At 54.4% G+C, this 12300-nt stretch overlaps 1 protein-coding gene across 5 annotated transcripts in view; it reads left to right on the plus strand.

Annotated features, from left to right (window-relative positions):
- Positions 1–8066, plus strand: part of RUNX1 (RUNX family transcription factor 1) — a 207809-nt gene extending 199743 nt beyond the window's left edge. For all 5 annotated transcript variants that reach the window (XM_045852458.1, XM_045852463.1, XM_045852461.1 and 2 more), the window contains one exon: positions 3339–8066. In XM_045852458.1, the coding sequence (XP_045708414.1) occupies positions 3339–3805 (467 nt within the window). In that variant the 3' untranslated portion in view covers positions 3806–8066. The remainder of the gene's footprint in view (positions 1–3338) is intronic.
- The last annotated feature ends 4234 nt before the right edge of the window (positions 8067–12300 follow it).

The raw sequence follows: 12300 nt of genomic DNA on the forward strand, positions 1-12300 counted from the left end.
CTGCTGCTGTGTAGACGGAAGGAGAATCACGGGCAGTGTTTAAGACCTTTCAGACGCTCGCCCACACGGGACAGCTGAGACCACAGCAGCACCCCTTGCCCACGTCCGAGACAAACCACGGGCCCGCTCGGGGCTCCGGGAACGGGTGCCATCAGCAGGCTAGCACGCAGTCGTCAGGACAGACTGGCAGAGCGTGCCCAGACATCGCTGAGAAACAGGGCGACCTTTCATTCACTTCCCAGTGGGTTCACCTTTTTGTCTCAGGGCCAGTGAAGCAAGAGGAGTAGTGGGCGGAGTCACTTACTTGGGTCCGGAGGATTGCATCACATGAAAACAAATTGATTGTATTTGCCTAACGCTTTTCCTCCTACCTCAGCTGCTCCCTAGACTGTATAAATCTCACTGGAAAAACAGAGTAGAGCTTCCTGTTAACTCTCAAACATGTCACAGCTCCCGTGTAAGCAAAAACAAGTGACACACAGCTTGCTCACAGATGGCCCCAGTGAGCAGGCAGGGACAGATCCTCAGGATGGGGTGTGGCCTGGCCTCGGGACAGACTGGAGAGTGACCGTGGGAGGGCAGCCCGGGCAGCCCCGTCAGCGCCAGCGCTCTCTTCCCTGGCCGCAGGACGGACCCGCTTAGGAAAGATTAACAGGACTGTTTGTGCACCAGTGCGACTCCTGGTTTCCTCGTTAGGGCGGAGATTTGCTGCAGACTTCGCTTGTTTCCATAAACTTTTATCGCCTCTCTGATGAGAAATAGATCCCCTCATCACATCCACTCCACACTTGCAGAGGAGGTCATCTTAACACACACGTGTGAGAGCAATGAAACACCCCTGGAGGGTGGGAGCAGGGGGTGGGCACAGGGGGGAGAGGAGCAGAAAGGAACACGCCCGCGCGGTCTGCCCGCTGGAATAATAGGCTTGAAATATGAGGAAGTTGCTGGAGGGCCGTTGCCTCCCTACAACAGATGAGTCCGCGCCCGTAGCTCTCCCTTCACAGCAAGCTTTCGGCTGCTTCTGGTTTCCCCGTCGGCCTGGACACAAGCGGTCACAGGCCACGTGCCCCCCTGCGCTTGGAGCTGTTCCGTATGTTGACGTGAGAACGTAGCCATCTTGCAGCACGTCATTCTCGCCTCTGCTCTGTCCCGTGGCTGTCGTCAGGGTTTGCTGAGATGCAGGCCGCAGTCCTGGCCCGATCATTTCATGAGTCATTCTGGGAAAGAGAAACTGCCCCCGAACACCCCCCTGCTCCTACAGTGTTGGTGCTCAAAGGGGCGTGGGGAGTTGCGCCCCCACCCCCAGGGCAGCTGGCGATGTCTGGAGGCATCGTTGGTTACAACAATTCCCGGAGTGGGGCACCACTGGCGTCGGGTGGGCGAAGGCCAGGGATGATGCCAAGCACCCCACAATGCCTGGGATAGCCCTCCCTATCCCGACAGGCAACGGTCTGGCCCAAGAGCGGTCAGTAGTGGCACTTCTGGGAACCTCTGACCTACCTAGGAGGCACAGGGACCCCTTCCTGGCACCCAGAGCCCCGCCGTCGCCGAGGGCAGCCTGTGGTTAAGAAAACCACACAGGGATGCCCATCCGTGAAACCGTAGATGCACGGTTCCAGCACGGTGGGTGTTATGGACAAAGTTTTGCCATTCCTGGCAAAGTTTCACCCTGTGCAAACACGGAGATCACTCAAGGTCCAGCAGCCACTCACGTTAACAAACTGGCAAAGCACACACTAGAGAGCACCAGGCAAAATCGAGGCTAAACTGCTTCTTAAAATGTGTGCCTGGTCAGAGGCAGACAGGGGGAGGAGCTGGCCGCAGCGGTGTCCACCCGGTCACCACGACGGCAGGCGCAGGCTGACTCACAGGAAGTCAGCAACTTTGAACTGTTTGAGGGACTTCGAAATTGCAATGGCCAACTTCCTGTGATTCAGCCTAAAATTATGTATAAGGTATTGTAACTGTTGTTACACATTAGTATCATTATGGTACGATATCATATTATGCATGACAGATTCCATTAATATGAATTTATTAACGCATCCATTACACTTGTCATTACTAGTGCTATATTATTATCAATTACATATTGTTAATATCAGTAAATTTATATTAATAGTGATGCGTTAATATATTGATCATCTAGCTGGTTGGCCGACCTTGTTCTGTAGAGAGCCAGAAACCACATTTCTTCACATTCCAGGGCCCTAGGGTCTGCATCTCCCCCACTCGACTACGCAGAGGTGACGCAAAAACAGCCAGGGACAATACACAAAAGAACGCGTGAGGCTGACGCCAATGAACTTCATGGACGGACCCCGGAATTCAAATCTCACACAACTTCCATATCGGGAAATGCTCTTCTTTGGACTTTCCCCGGCCATTTAAATGTAATCCTCAGCCCTGGCTCGTGAGCGGCACGAAAAGTGGCCGGGCTAGGTGTGACCTGCGGGCTGCAGTCTGCCGACCAGGATTAGGGCAACAGTAGATTGTACTACATGCGTTCCCTATTATGTCTATGCATATTATGCCTGCATTACATTTGTATTATTACACACTATGTTATATATCATATCACATTACCTAACAGCATACATTATCTTCTATTACTATGTATGATCACACGGTCTCCCTGGGCAGCAGAGTTCCGGGTCATCTTCCAGTTTCCCTGGCGGCAGCGTTCTGGGAAGTCTTCAACTCCCTGGTCAATACTATTCGGCCTAGTTCCCCACCTAACCCCAGAAGCTGCATTCTGGGTTCTCCTCCATCTGCCCGGGCGGCAGCATTCTGGGTAATCTGTCTTCCTGGGCATAGCGTCCTGGGTTCTCCTCCATCTGCCCGAGCAGCAGCATTCTGGGTAATCCGTGTCCCCGGGCAGCAGCATTCTGGGTACTTTTCCACCTCCCTGGGCAGCAGCACTCTGGGTACTCTTCCACTTTCCCGGGCAGGAGCATTCTGGGTATTCCATATGCCTGGGCAGCAGCATTCTGGGTAATCCATCTCCCCGGGCAGCAGCATCCTGGGTTCTCTTCCATCTCCCCGGGCAGGAGTATTCTGGGTAATCTGTCTTCCTGGGCAGCAGCATTCTGGGTAATCTGTCTTCCTGGGCAGCAGCATTCTGGGTAATCTGTCTTCCTGGGCATGGCGTCCTGGGTTCTCCTCCATCTGCCCGGGCGGCAGCGTTCTGGGTACTCTCCCACCTCCCCGGGCAGCAGCGTCCCGGTTCCACTCCGTGTTCCCGGGCAGCGGCGTCCTGGAACCGGCCCGTGGGCAGCCGGCGGAGGAGGGGCGAGGCCTCCCAGAGTTCCCGTCTCACGTATTTTCCTGCCCCGCAGCGGCTCCTGACCTGACGGCCTTCGGCGACCCGCGCCAGTTCCCGGCGCTGCCAGACCCCCGGATGCACTACCCCGGCGCCTTCACCTACTCCCCGACGCCCGTCACCTCGGGCATCGGCATCGGCATGTCGGCCATGAGCTCGGCCACGCGCTACCACACGTACCTGCCGCCGCCCTACCCCGGCTCGTCGCAGGCGCAGGGCGGCCCCTTCCAGGCCAGCTCGCCCTCCTACCACCTGTACTACGGCGCGTCGGCCGGCTCCTACCAGTTCTCCATGGTGGGCGGCGAGCGCTCGCCGCCGCGCATCCTGCCGCCCTGCACCAACGCCTCCACGGGCTCGGCGCTGCTCAACCCCAGCCTGCCCACGCAGAGCGACGTGGTGGAGGCCGAGGGCAGCCACAGCAACTCGCCCACCAACATGGCGCCCGCCGCGCGCCTGGAGGAGGCCGTGTGGCGGCCCTACTGAGCGCCCGCCGGGCGCCGGGGCCTCCGGCGGGGACCAGGCGCTGGACCCGCCACCCCACCGGCCTCCCCTCCGCGCCTCCCAGTCTGGCCCTCCGTCCGTCCGTCCGTCCGTCCCAGCACGTGGCCCCGCTGCGGGCAAACAGGAAGATTCCAGAGGGAAACTGTGAACGCTTCTGATTTAGAAATGCTGTGAATAAAAGAAAGATTTTATACCCTGACTTCACTTTTTAACCAAGTTGTTTATTCCAAAGAATGGAATTTTAGTTGGGGAGGGGGGTCGGGGCGGGGAGAGATGCAACTCATCCTGTTTGGTGTCGAATTCGTATTTTTAATGTTCCTTTCCAGCACCTTATAAATTGCAAAATGCGTATTTGCATTTGGGGTGGTCTTTATTTTTATATATATATATAAATTTGAGCTTGCTTCTTTCTTGCTATGATAGTTGGAAAATACGGTTCTTTTTTCTTGTATGTTTTATTTAACTTTTCTTTTGGACTTTTGTGTAGCTGTTTTTAAGAAACGGCTGCAGCTTTGGGTCATTTTCAACTACTGTATTCCCACGAGGAATCCCTAGATATTTATGTATCTCGATGTTTAGACACTTACTTATGTGTTGATACTTTTTTATTTAAATGTACTTATATTAAGAAGAAAAATATTAAGTACTACATTTTTTTGTTTCCGATAGTAGCCAAAGTTAAATGTATCACATTGGAAAAGGATGGGTAATGTGATCACTTGGTTATCTAAATATTGTTTACATTAAACTTCCTTTCAAGTTCATCAAACGAGTTGGTAGCTAATGCAGCAATGTTTTGAGTAGGTGTTTTAGCTACCGAGGGTCACTCCAAAGATTTGAAATACGGAGTTTTCTGCCAAGCTCAGCAAAGTGTCTCCTCCCCGGCTCCCTCCCTTCAAGTCTGGTTCCTGAAGGTTCAGCGGGTGGCCGTGGCCGTGGCCCCTGTGGAGAGGATCTACTCTCCCCCCCTAGGGGCTTGCTCTGTCCCTGGCCTCTTGGTAACTTCAGACAGGCTCCGGCAGGGAACACACCCCAAGTCAACTGTGGAGAAGCAGCATCTGCCTGGGGACCAAATGAAAGAAGTCAGGGGTTCCCTAAAGGCTGGGCTCTAGGGTAGGAAAGAGATCGTCTAAATTCAGAGTTCAGGTTTTTAGCTCCAAGGAAAGACTCCTCTTCGATGCAGCGCCCGTTTGTTTACGCAGAAGGGACGGGACGAGACTGGGTGCCTTTGGCATGGAAGGTCTCCCGCTGAGGTTTCCCAGGGTGGGTCCGGCAGCAGGCCAGGGCGGGCCAGTTTCCCTGTGTGTCAGGAGTCACGTGGGACAGCACCTGTCCCACCTGGGCAGGCTCCATGCCCCACGGCTCCTGAACCGGCACCTCTGTGCTGCTTTCACCAGGCTGAGATACCACCGTGGGGGGAGGGTGCGCATTGGCCCCGGGGAAAAGTACCTGTCACCACTGCTGCCATGGCTACAACTCAAACATATCCAATGTCACTGTAAATTTTATGGCACTATTTTTATTGGAGGATTTGGTCAGAATGCAGTTGTTGTGCAACTCGTAAATACTAACTGCTGATTTTGACATGTGCACTCAGAATGATCTGGTGGTTATTTAATGTACCTCTTAAATTAGGTGAAATGATTTCAGGTCAACTCTGAAGAGTATTTGAAAGCAGGACTTTAGAACAGTGTTTGATTTTTTATTTTATAAATTTAAGGATGCAAATTAGAAAGATCTTTGGCTGCAGGCAGCGAAACAGCTGAACTTATTTAAAACAACTTGTTTTTTTGAGTTTTCTTGTATATCCAGGGGTGGGTGAGGCAGTCACGGTTGTGAGTACGTGAAACAGAGAGTTTATTCTTGTATTATTATTTATTAATTATTGTATTGTTTCCCATACGAACAACTGCAGACCCGCGTGGCCCGCCCCTGTGTATATTCTTTGTTTTACACAGACGCAGTAGCACTTTGGCGAGAGGGAGGAGGGGCGGTCTGTGCTGTCAGGTCACGGTTTCCTAGGACAGAGCTGAAGCAGGTCTTGGAGAAGAGACTCAGAGTGTGTTCGTGTGCATTTTAGACAGTTCTTCCTCCACAATTCAGTTTCGTGTTTTATTTTGTATTACCTTTTTTGCAGCAAAACTATCTTTGTCAGTAATTTAAAAACTCTCATTTCTGTAAAAGAACCCTTAGTCCATTTACCCCACATTCAGGTTCAATGTTCTGTTCAGCCCATGTTGCCACATGGGACCCGACAGAATGCTGGGGGAGAAGGGGTTGGGAAGGAAGGGAAAACTCAGTTTTTAGTTCAGTTCTGGGGCCCGAAGGTATTCCGACTCCGAATCCGCCCAGTGTCCTGCAAGGGCGTCGGGTCATCTCTGCGCTGAACCTCCACTCTCACAGCCACGTGTGGGGGAGGTGGTCACGGTGCTGTGGACCCACCCCACTCCGAATGGCTTGGCCATTCAGCGTGTCACGGACCCTTCCCAGCCTATGTGGTATTTCATTGTTCCAGGAAAAAAATACATCCAAGTTGAGTTGTTTTGGAGATGGGTCTCGCACTTCCCGCACTTTCCCGAGGAACTGCTTTCAGCGCGTTCCGGTACAGGGAGGCGGCCCTCTCATCCGGGAGACCCTTATGCCGATAAGGTAAAAACCAGGCGAGCTGGCAGCGCTGGTCCAGGAGAAGGAAAACGAAATAGGGCATCTCTATTGCCTGTCCAGGCCCTTATTTATCATTAATTCATTTCAGTTTTTTCTTTTTCTGGCTGTATAAGAACACTTCCAATCCTCTCCCGCTCTGCCCCTCGCGTCTCCTGCCGCCCTTCGTGTAGGGAGACAGCACGCACCCACCCCCTCGCCCCCCACACGCCTGTCCAGACCTGGAGGAGTAACTCTCCTCCCTCCCACTGAGGAGCAGGGTGACTCAGCCTTCTCCTGCTCCTGGGTTTCTGCCCCCGCCCCTGGGAGCGGAGGCGTCGCCAGCCACCTCGGGTCTGCCTGCTGTCCTAGGTCAGCGGCAGAAGCCTTCCCCAGGCAAGGGGCGGTCAGGGAGCTCGGCCGGCTGCTGCCCAGGTGCAGATAAACAAAGGCACGCACGAGAAAGGAAAGGAACGGTTTCACTCCAACGTCCTGCCATTTCGGGTTGCAGACTTCTGCCCTGAAATGCCTGTTTCCCGGGACATTCGGTCCTGGTGATTTTCGGTTACAGTGGTTTGTTTTTTTTCCCCCTGGGGGATGCATTTGGGGTCTTTTACACATCAAAAGTCAGTTTGACAATACTCTCAGAAAACATATTTTATATTTGAACAAGTTGCCTTTTTGTTTACCTACAGTATATAACTGTTCGGGGTTTTTGTTTGGGGGTTTTTTTGGAATTTTTCCTCTCCCCTTAGCCAGGTCAGTATTGATGGGACTGATCATTTGGCTTTTTTTTTCCTTCTGGAAGAGTTGCATCCACAGAGTTCATTGTATTTATGTGTGTAAATAGATTTTAAGCTTCATTATAAAATATTGTTAATACCTGTAATAACTTTTTTCAATTTTTTTGTGTGTTTCTAAGGACTTTTTCTTATGTTTGCTCAGTCAGTACTGTAGACAAAAAAAAATGCTTCTTTCTACTTTGTTTATTTTAGACTTTCAAATGAGCTACTTTTTATTCACTTTTGTAATAATTCCCATTTTTTTAATTCACTCTTTGTTTTAGGAAACATGAATGTGCAAAAAAAATTGTTGGTTACTTGTGCTATTCTGGATGTATAAAAATCAGTGGAAAAAAAATAAACTTTCGCACTGAAATGACAGTAGGACACATCTATTGAAAAAGTAGCTATGGCCTATGCAGCCCCACTCGGCTAGGCCCCGCCTCGTGGCCGCGCGCCCGCGTGGCGGAGGTGAGTCCACAGAGTACCCTGGCGACGTGGGTGGTGTCTTTCTCCCGCACTCACGCCTCGCGCGCGCCCTGAAAGGGAACTGCGGGTGTTGGGTTTTAAACCAGATAGGATTCGAGAGGACGCCCCAGAAGCCCCTCTCCCAGGTGTTTCTAGATAGCGCGGCGGCGTGGTTCTCTGTGGTCTGACAGCCGCCTCCCCTCCTGTGGGGGCGCTCACCGGGCCCGGGGTGCTGCGCAGCGCGGCGGGCCCACTGCCGCCGGGGACTCATCCGAGCCTTACTTTCTCTGTACCCCAGTATCTTCTGTAAAGCCGATATTATGACTATGATGGCAAATAAACAATTTGCAAGTACGCACACCAGACCACGCTGGTTTCGTCTTTGTCTGCCCTGGAGGGCTGGACCGCTGAGCCCACGCGCTAACACCGGCGGCACCGCAGCTCGCAGGGCCCCAGGGCCCAGCCAAGACCCAGGCCCCAGGGGTGCATGCACCCTTGGGTGCTAAGGAGCACCGAGACACACTGCAATGCTTGTCTTTGAAACAGAAAAGAAAAAGGGAAACGGACTCACGTGGGCTTTGCACACCCAGAGCAGAAAGGGTCTGCGTTCACCCCGAGGCCGGGCACCCTCCTCCTCCCCCGCCTCCGTTTCCGCAGATGACGGAGGCAGCCTGGAGCAGGGGTGGGCGGCTTTGAAAAGAAGTGCTTCCCTCCCCACCAGCCCCTGCAAATTATTAGCGGTATTTCAGTCCCAAGACTGCGACCCGAGTTAGCTCCCAGCCAGACCCCGCCGTCTAAGGCTCCTTGCCAGGTCCCGTCCTTGCCGTCTCCTGGTCCTTGCGCGCTGCACAGCGCCCACAGAGAGTGGCAGGAGCCAGCGCAGGTGGGATCAAAGGAAATTACTGGCGTAGGAAGTCACGGCTAATGAGCAAAGGCAGGAAGCGGCGGCAGGAGGGGGTTATCTGTGTTCCGAAAGGAAGCCAGGGGGCGGGCGGGGGGTGGGGGGGAGCAGCTGAAAGCGGGTCCCCGGGAGTCAGACAGCTGGGGGCTGGGGCGGGGTGGGAACCCCAGTTCTGTCTCCCACAAGGGAACAAATGAGACTAGCGCCCCAATTTTCCTCCACTGTGAAGTAGAGACAATACCGCTTTCAGTTACAGACTTTAAGTAAGTTCCTGCGTGTCAAGCACCTTAAACAGAGCTTGGCACATAACACGTGCTCAGTAAATAAATGCACGCAGTGGGACTGCTCATTAAAAATGTACACAGCGCCACATGATCTCACTTGTACGTGGAATCGAATGGACCAAGTCATTTAACAACAACACAGACGCAGACTCACAGACACACGGAACAGACTGACAGCTGTCAGAGGGGAGGGCGTTGGAGGGAGGGAGTGAAAAACAGGTGAAGGGATTAAGACAAAAGAATGTGTGTGTGTGTGTGTGTGTGTGTGTGTGTGTGTGAGACTCAGGCACAGACAGCAGTGTGGTGACAGCCAGAGGGAAAGGCAGGTGGGGACAGAAAGAGACTGGACTTGGGGTGACGGGCCCACGATGCAGTGCAAAGGTGGCGTTTCACTGAGTTGTGCCCTTGAAACCTGCATGGTTTTGTGAACCCATGTGCCCCCGATACATTCACTGAGAAATAGAAATAAAAAGGTAAATGATACTACATAAAAAGTCGGAACGTCTTCCACATCTTCCAACCCCCACCTTGCTGTGACCGCCAGCTGTCCTGCGTGCCCCGGCCCAGACGTACATCCGTCCGTCCCCACAACACACGGCACAGTTTGCCCGCCCCCGTGCAAAGAGGCACGGCGCTCCCCTTGCCAGACAGGGCGCCTGCTTCCGACGGGCATCCGAGTCCATGGCCATGGCCTCCGCTCCCCACCCCTCTCCAGACCCCAACGGGCATCAGGCTGCTGTCTGGGTCTGGCTGCTGGAACAGTTCTCTGCATGTATCTCATGCTAGAATTGCACATTTAAAAGGAACTGCTGGTTCAAAACAATTTTACATTTTGGCAGATTGCTCTTTGAGACGGTTTTATTGAATTCGATTTCTAGGGTTAGGGCCGTGTACCAAGGATGGGGGGTGATTCCTCTACGTCTGTGGGTGCCTTGGCTTTGACTGTCCAGCAGCATGGCCTCCTGAGTTAAAATCCGCAAGACCAACAGGACCCCTATAGCTGAGATGCCCACGCCTTCCGTCCACAGATGAAGTCCCGAGAGCCAGACTGCTGTTGCCTACACTCACATCTGTCTTCCCTGTCGACAGACTCCCTTGGGCACCTGACTGCCTCTCCCAGCCTCCCTTGCAGCTTGCTTTCCCACGTGACAAATTTCTGGCCAATGCTACCCAAATGGAAGCGGCGCGTGGTGGCTTCTGGGTAACCTCCTCACAGGGGAGCTGGTGTGCATCCTGTGCCCCTCCTCCTCCCCGTCCTCCGCAGCCCGGCTGCCTCGAGTGTGCGGGGCGATGGCGGAGGGAGAGAGCCACAGCCCATGGAGGGTGGGCGGCATTAGAAGGAGCCGGGTCCGACGTGTCTGTGGGGCCCCCAGCCCAGCCCCGGACTCGCCGCGTCTGGCCTCATCTCCGTGAAAGGAAGCCGACCATTCACCTGTCGCTGAAACCGCTCACGGGTGGTGGGGGGGGCGGGGGGTGGGCTTCCTGCCGTTCGCAGACAGACTGAATTCCAGCCGACACTTTCCGAGGGCTCCCCTCTGGCCACGGCACTGGTTGGGGGGACAAGCGCTTTCTCTTTTCCCAAACTCTGAGTCCCTGCAGGCCGGCGAGGGCCTTCCAGGGTGTTCGGGGGGCACGAAGGAATGAGGCAGTGAGAGGGGGTAGCAGGGTTGGTTGCTCTAGAATCTTCCATGACGGAAGCCCGGTGCCTGGCCTCGTGGCTCAGCCTGTCTCTGCCCTGGGGTCTGGACCCACGAGGAACGGTCCTCCTCACTCCGTCGGGGACAGCTCTGCCTGTGACCCATCTGCCTGACAGGTCACCGCACAAGCGTATCCAGCGTCAAAGCTTTCTGCACTGTCTCCCATGCCCCCTGGTTCGTCTCCTTGTTTTGTTTTGTTGCTTTAACTGTGGACTGTTTTTAAGGGCATTTATGACTTTCTCTAATCTTTGCCAAATGGTTGTCGAATCTGCAGTGTTTCGTGGATAATGATTTTTGGGTTTTTTTTTAAAGAACATTTGTGTCTTCTTTTTTCCCTTGTGAATAAATGAGGGACTTTTAAGCCACTTTTTTCTAAATATCCTTTTCTCAAATGTTAAGCATGATGGGGTGGTTAATTTACTTAGTCACGTGGCTTCGTATTTAGTTTCACATTAACAGCTTCCAAAGGGAGGGGGAAACTTTCCAGAAGGCGGATTTGAAGAGGACGGGCCATTCGAGGGTCGATTGTTAGGCTTTCCCGTGCGTCGGTTTGGGGTCGTGTGATCTCCTCGCCACTCAAAACCCAGCATCTATGCTCCTTAAAGCTACAGTGTGACGTGGGACCAGCCAGCCTCAGCTCCCACCCCTGGCGGAGAAGACGCAGCTCTCCGCTGCATCTGACACTGGGAAAAGTGCGCGTGTTTGGCGGGACAAGGAAGAGGAAGGCGCTGGGAAGGGTGTGGGGGGCGGGGAGCAGCGAGAACGCTCGCACTGCGGGCGGGGGCGGGAGTTAGGAGTGCGACCGCGTCGGAAAGCACCCGGACGTTGCTCTCGGACATGCCGGGACGCGCCAGCCCGGAGTCCCGGCATGTCCACAAGCAGAAGAACACTCCACGAACCCTCTTCCCGCACACCAGGGGGAGTGCACAGCTGCTCCCAGCGGGGCACGGACGGCAACAGCACAGGCTGGCCACGCCCCGCGTGTCCACGGCAGACGAGGGGTGCACAGGCCGTGTCACCCCCTCACGACGGGACAGCGTGCAGAGAGGAGGCGCCGTGGCTGTCCTGCGCGCGACGAGGTAAATCAGAGGGGTGATAGAGCAGATAGAGCAGATAGAGCAGACTTCTCTTGAGATGAGATTCCAAAGCGAGCCAAACGGAGTCACCACCTCTGAGAGGTGTGCACGCAGGTGTTAAAAAGTCAGGGGCCTGGGTCACACCGCGTCCAGGAGGCTCGGTTCCCTTTGTGGGCGAGGGAGGGACGGCGGGGAGGTCTTGGGAGCAGGTGCGCTCTGCTTCTCAGCCGAGGTGGGGGCACGTGCCGATTCATGTGGTCGCGCTTCAGCAGACAGCGAACGAGATCACACCTCACTCTTGGAGCCGTAGTCTGCGCCAGTCCGAGGTCCCCCGGGAGTCCACGGACAGGCCTGTCCGGTGACCAGCGCCCATCACATGACCAGCGCCCACCGGTGGTCACCCTAGGGCGCAGGTGAGAAGAGGAAACGGCTGCCCTCGGAACCGCAACTCAGACGCCACGCTCCTGGGCCTCTTCCGCGCAAGGTGAAAGGTCCTTCCTTCTGCAGCCGAGTCGTGTTCCGCTGTGTGAGTGTCCCACAGCTTTTCGTCCACTCGTCTACTGACGGGCACGCGGGCTGCTTCCAGATCCTGGCGATTGTAAGCAATGCCGCAAGGAACATAAGGGTGC

The sequence above is a fragment of the Phyllostomus hastatus genome, unplaced genomic scaffold, assembly GCF_019186645.2.
Source record: "Phyllostomus hastatus isolate PE091 unplaced genomic scaffold, TTU_PhHast_1.1 phas_contig_948, whole genome shotgun sequence".
NCBI classification, from domain to species: domain Eukaryota; kingdom Metazoa; phylum Chordata; class Mammalia; order Chiroptera; family Phyllostomidae; genus Phyllostomus; species Phyllostomus hastatus.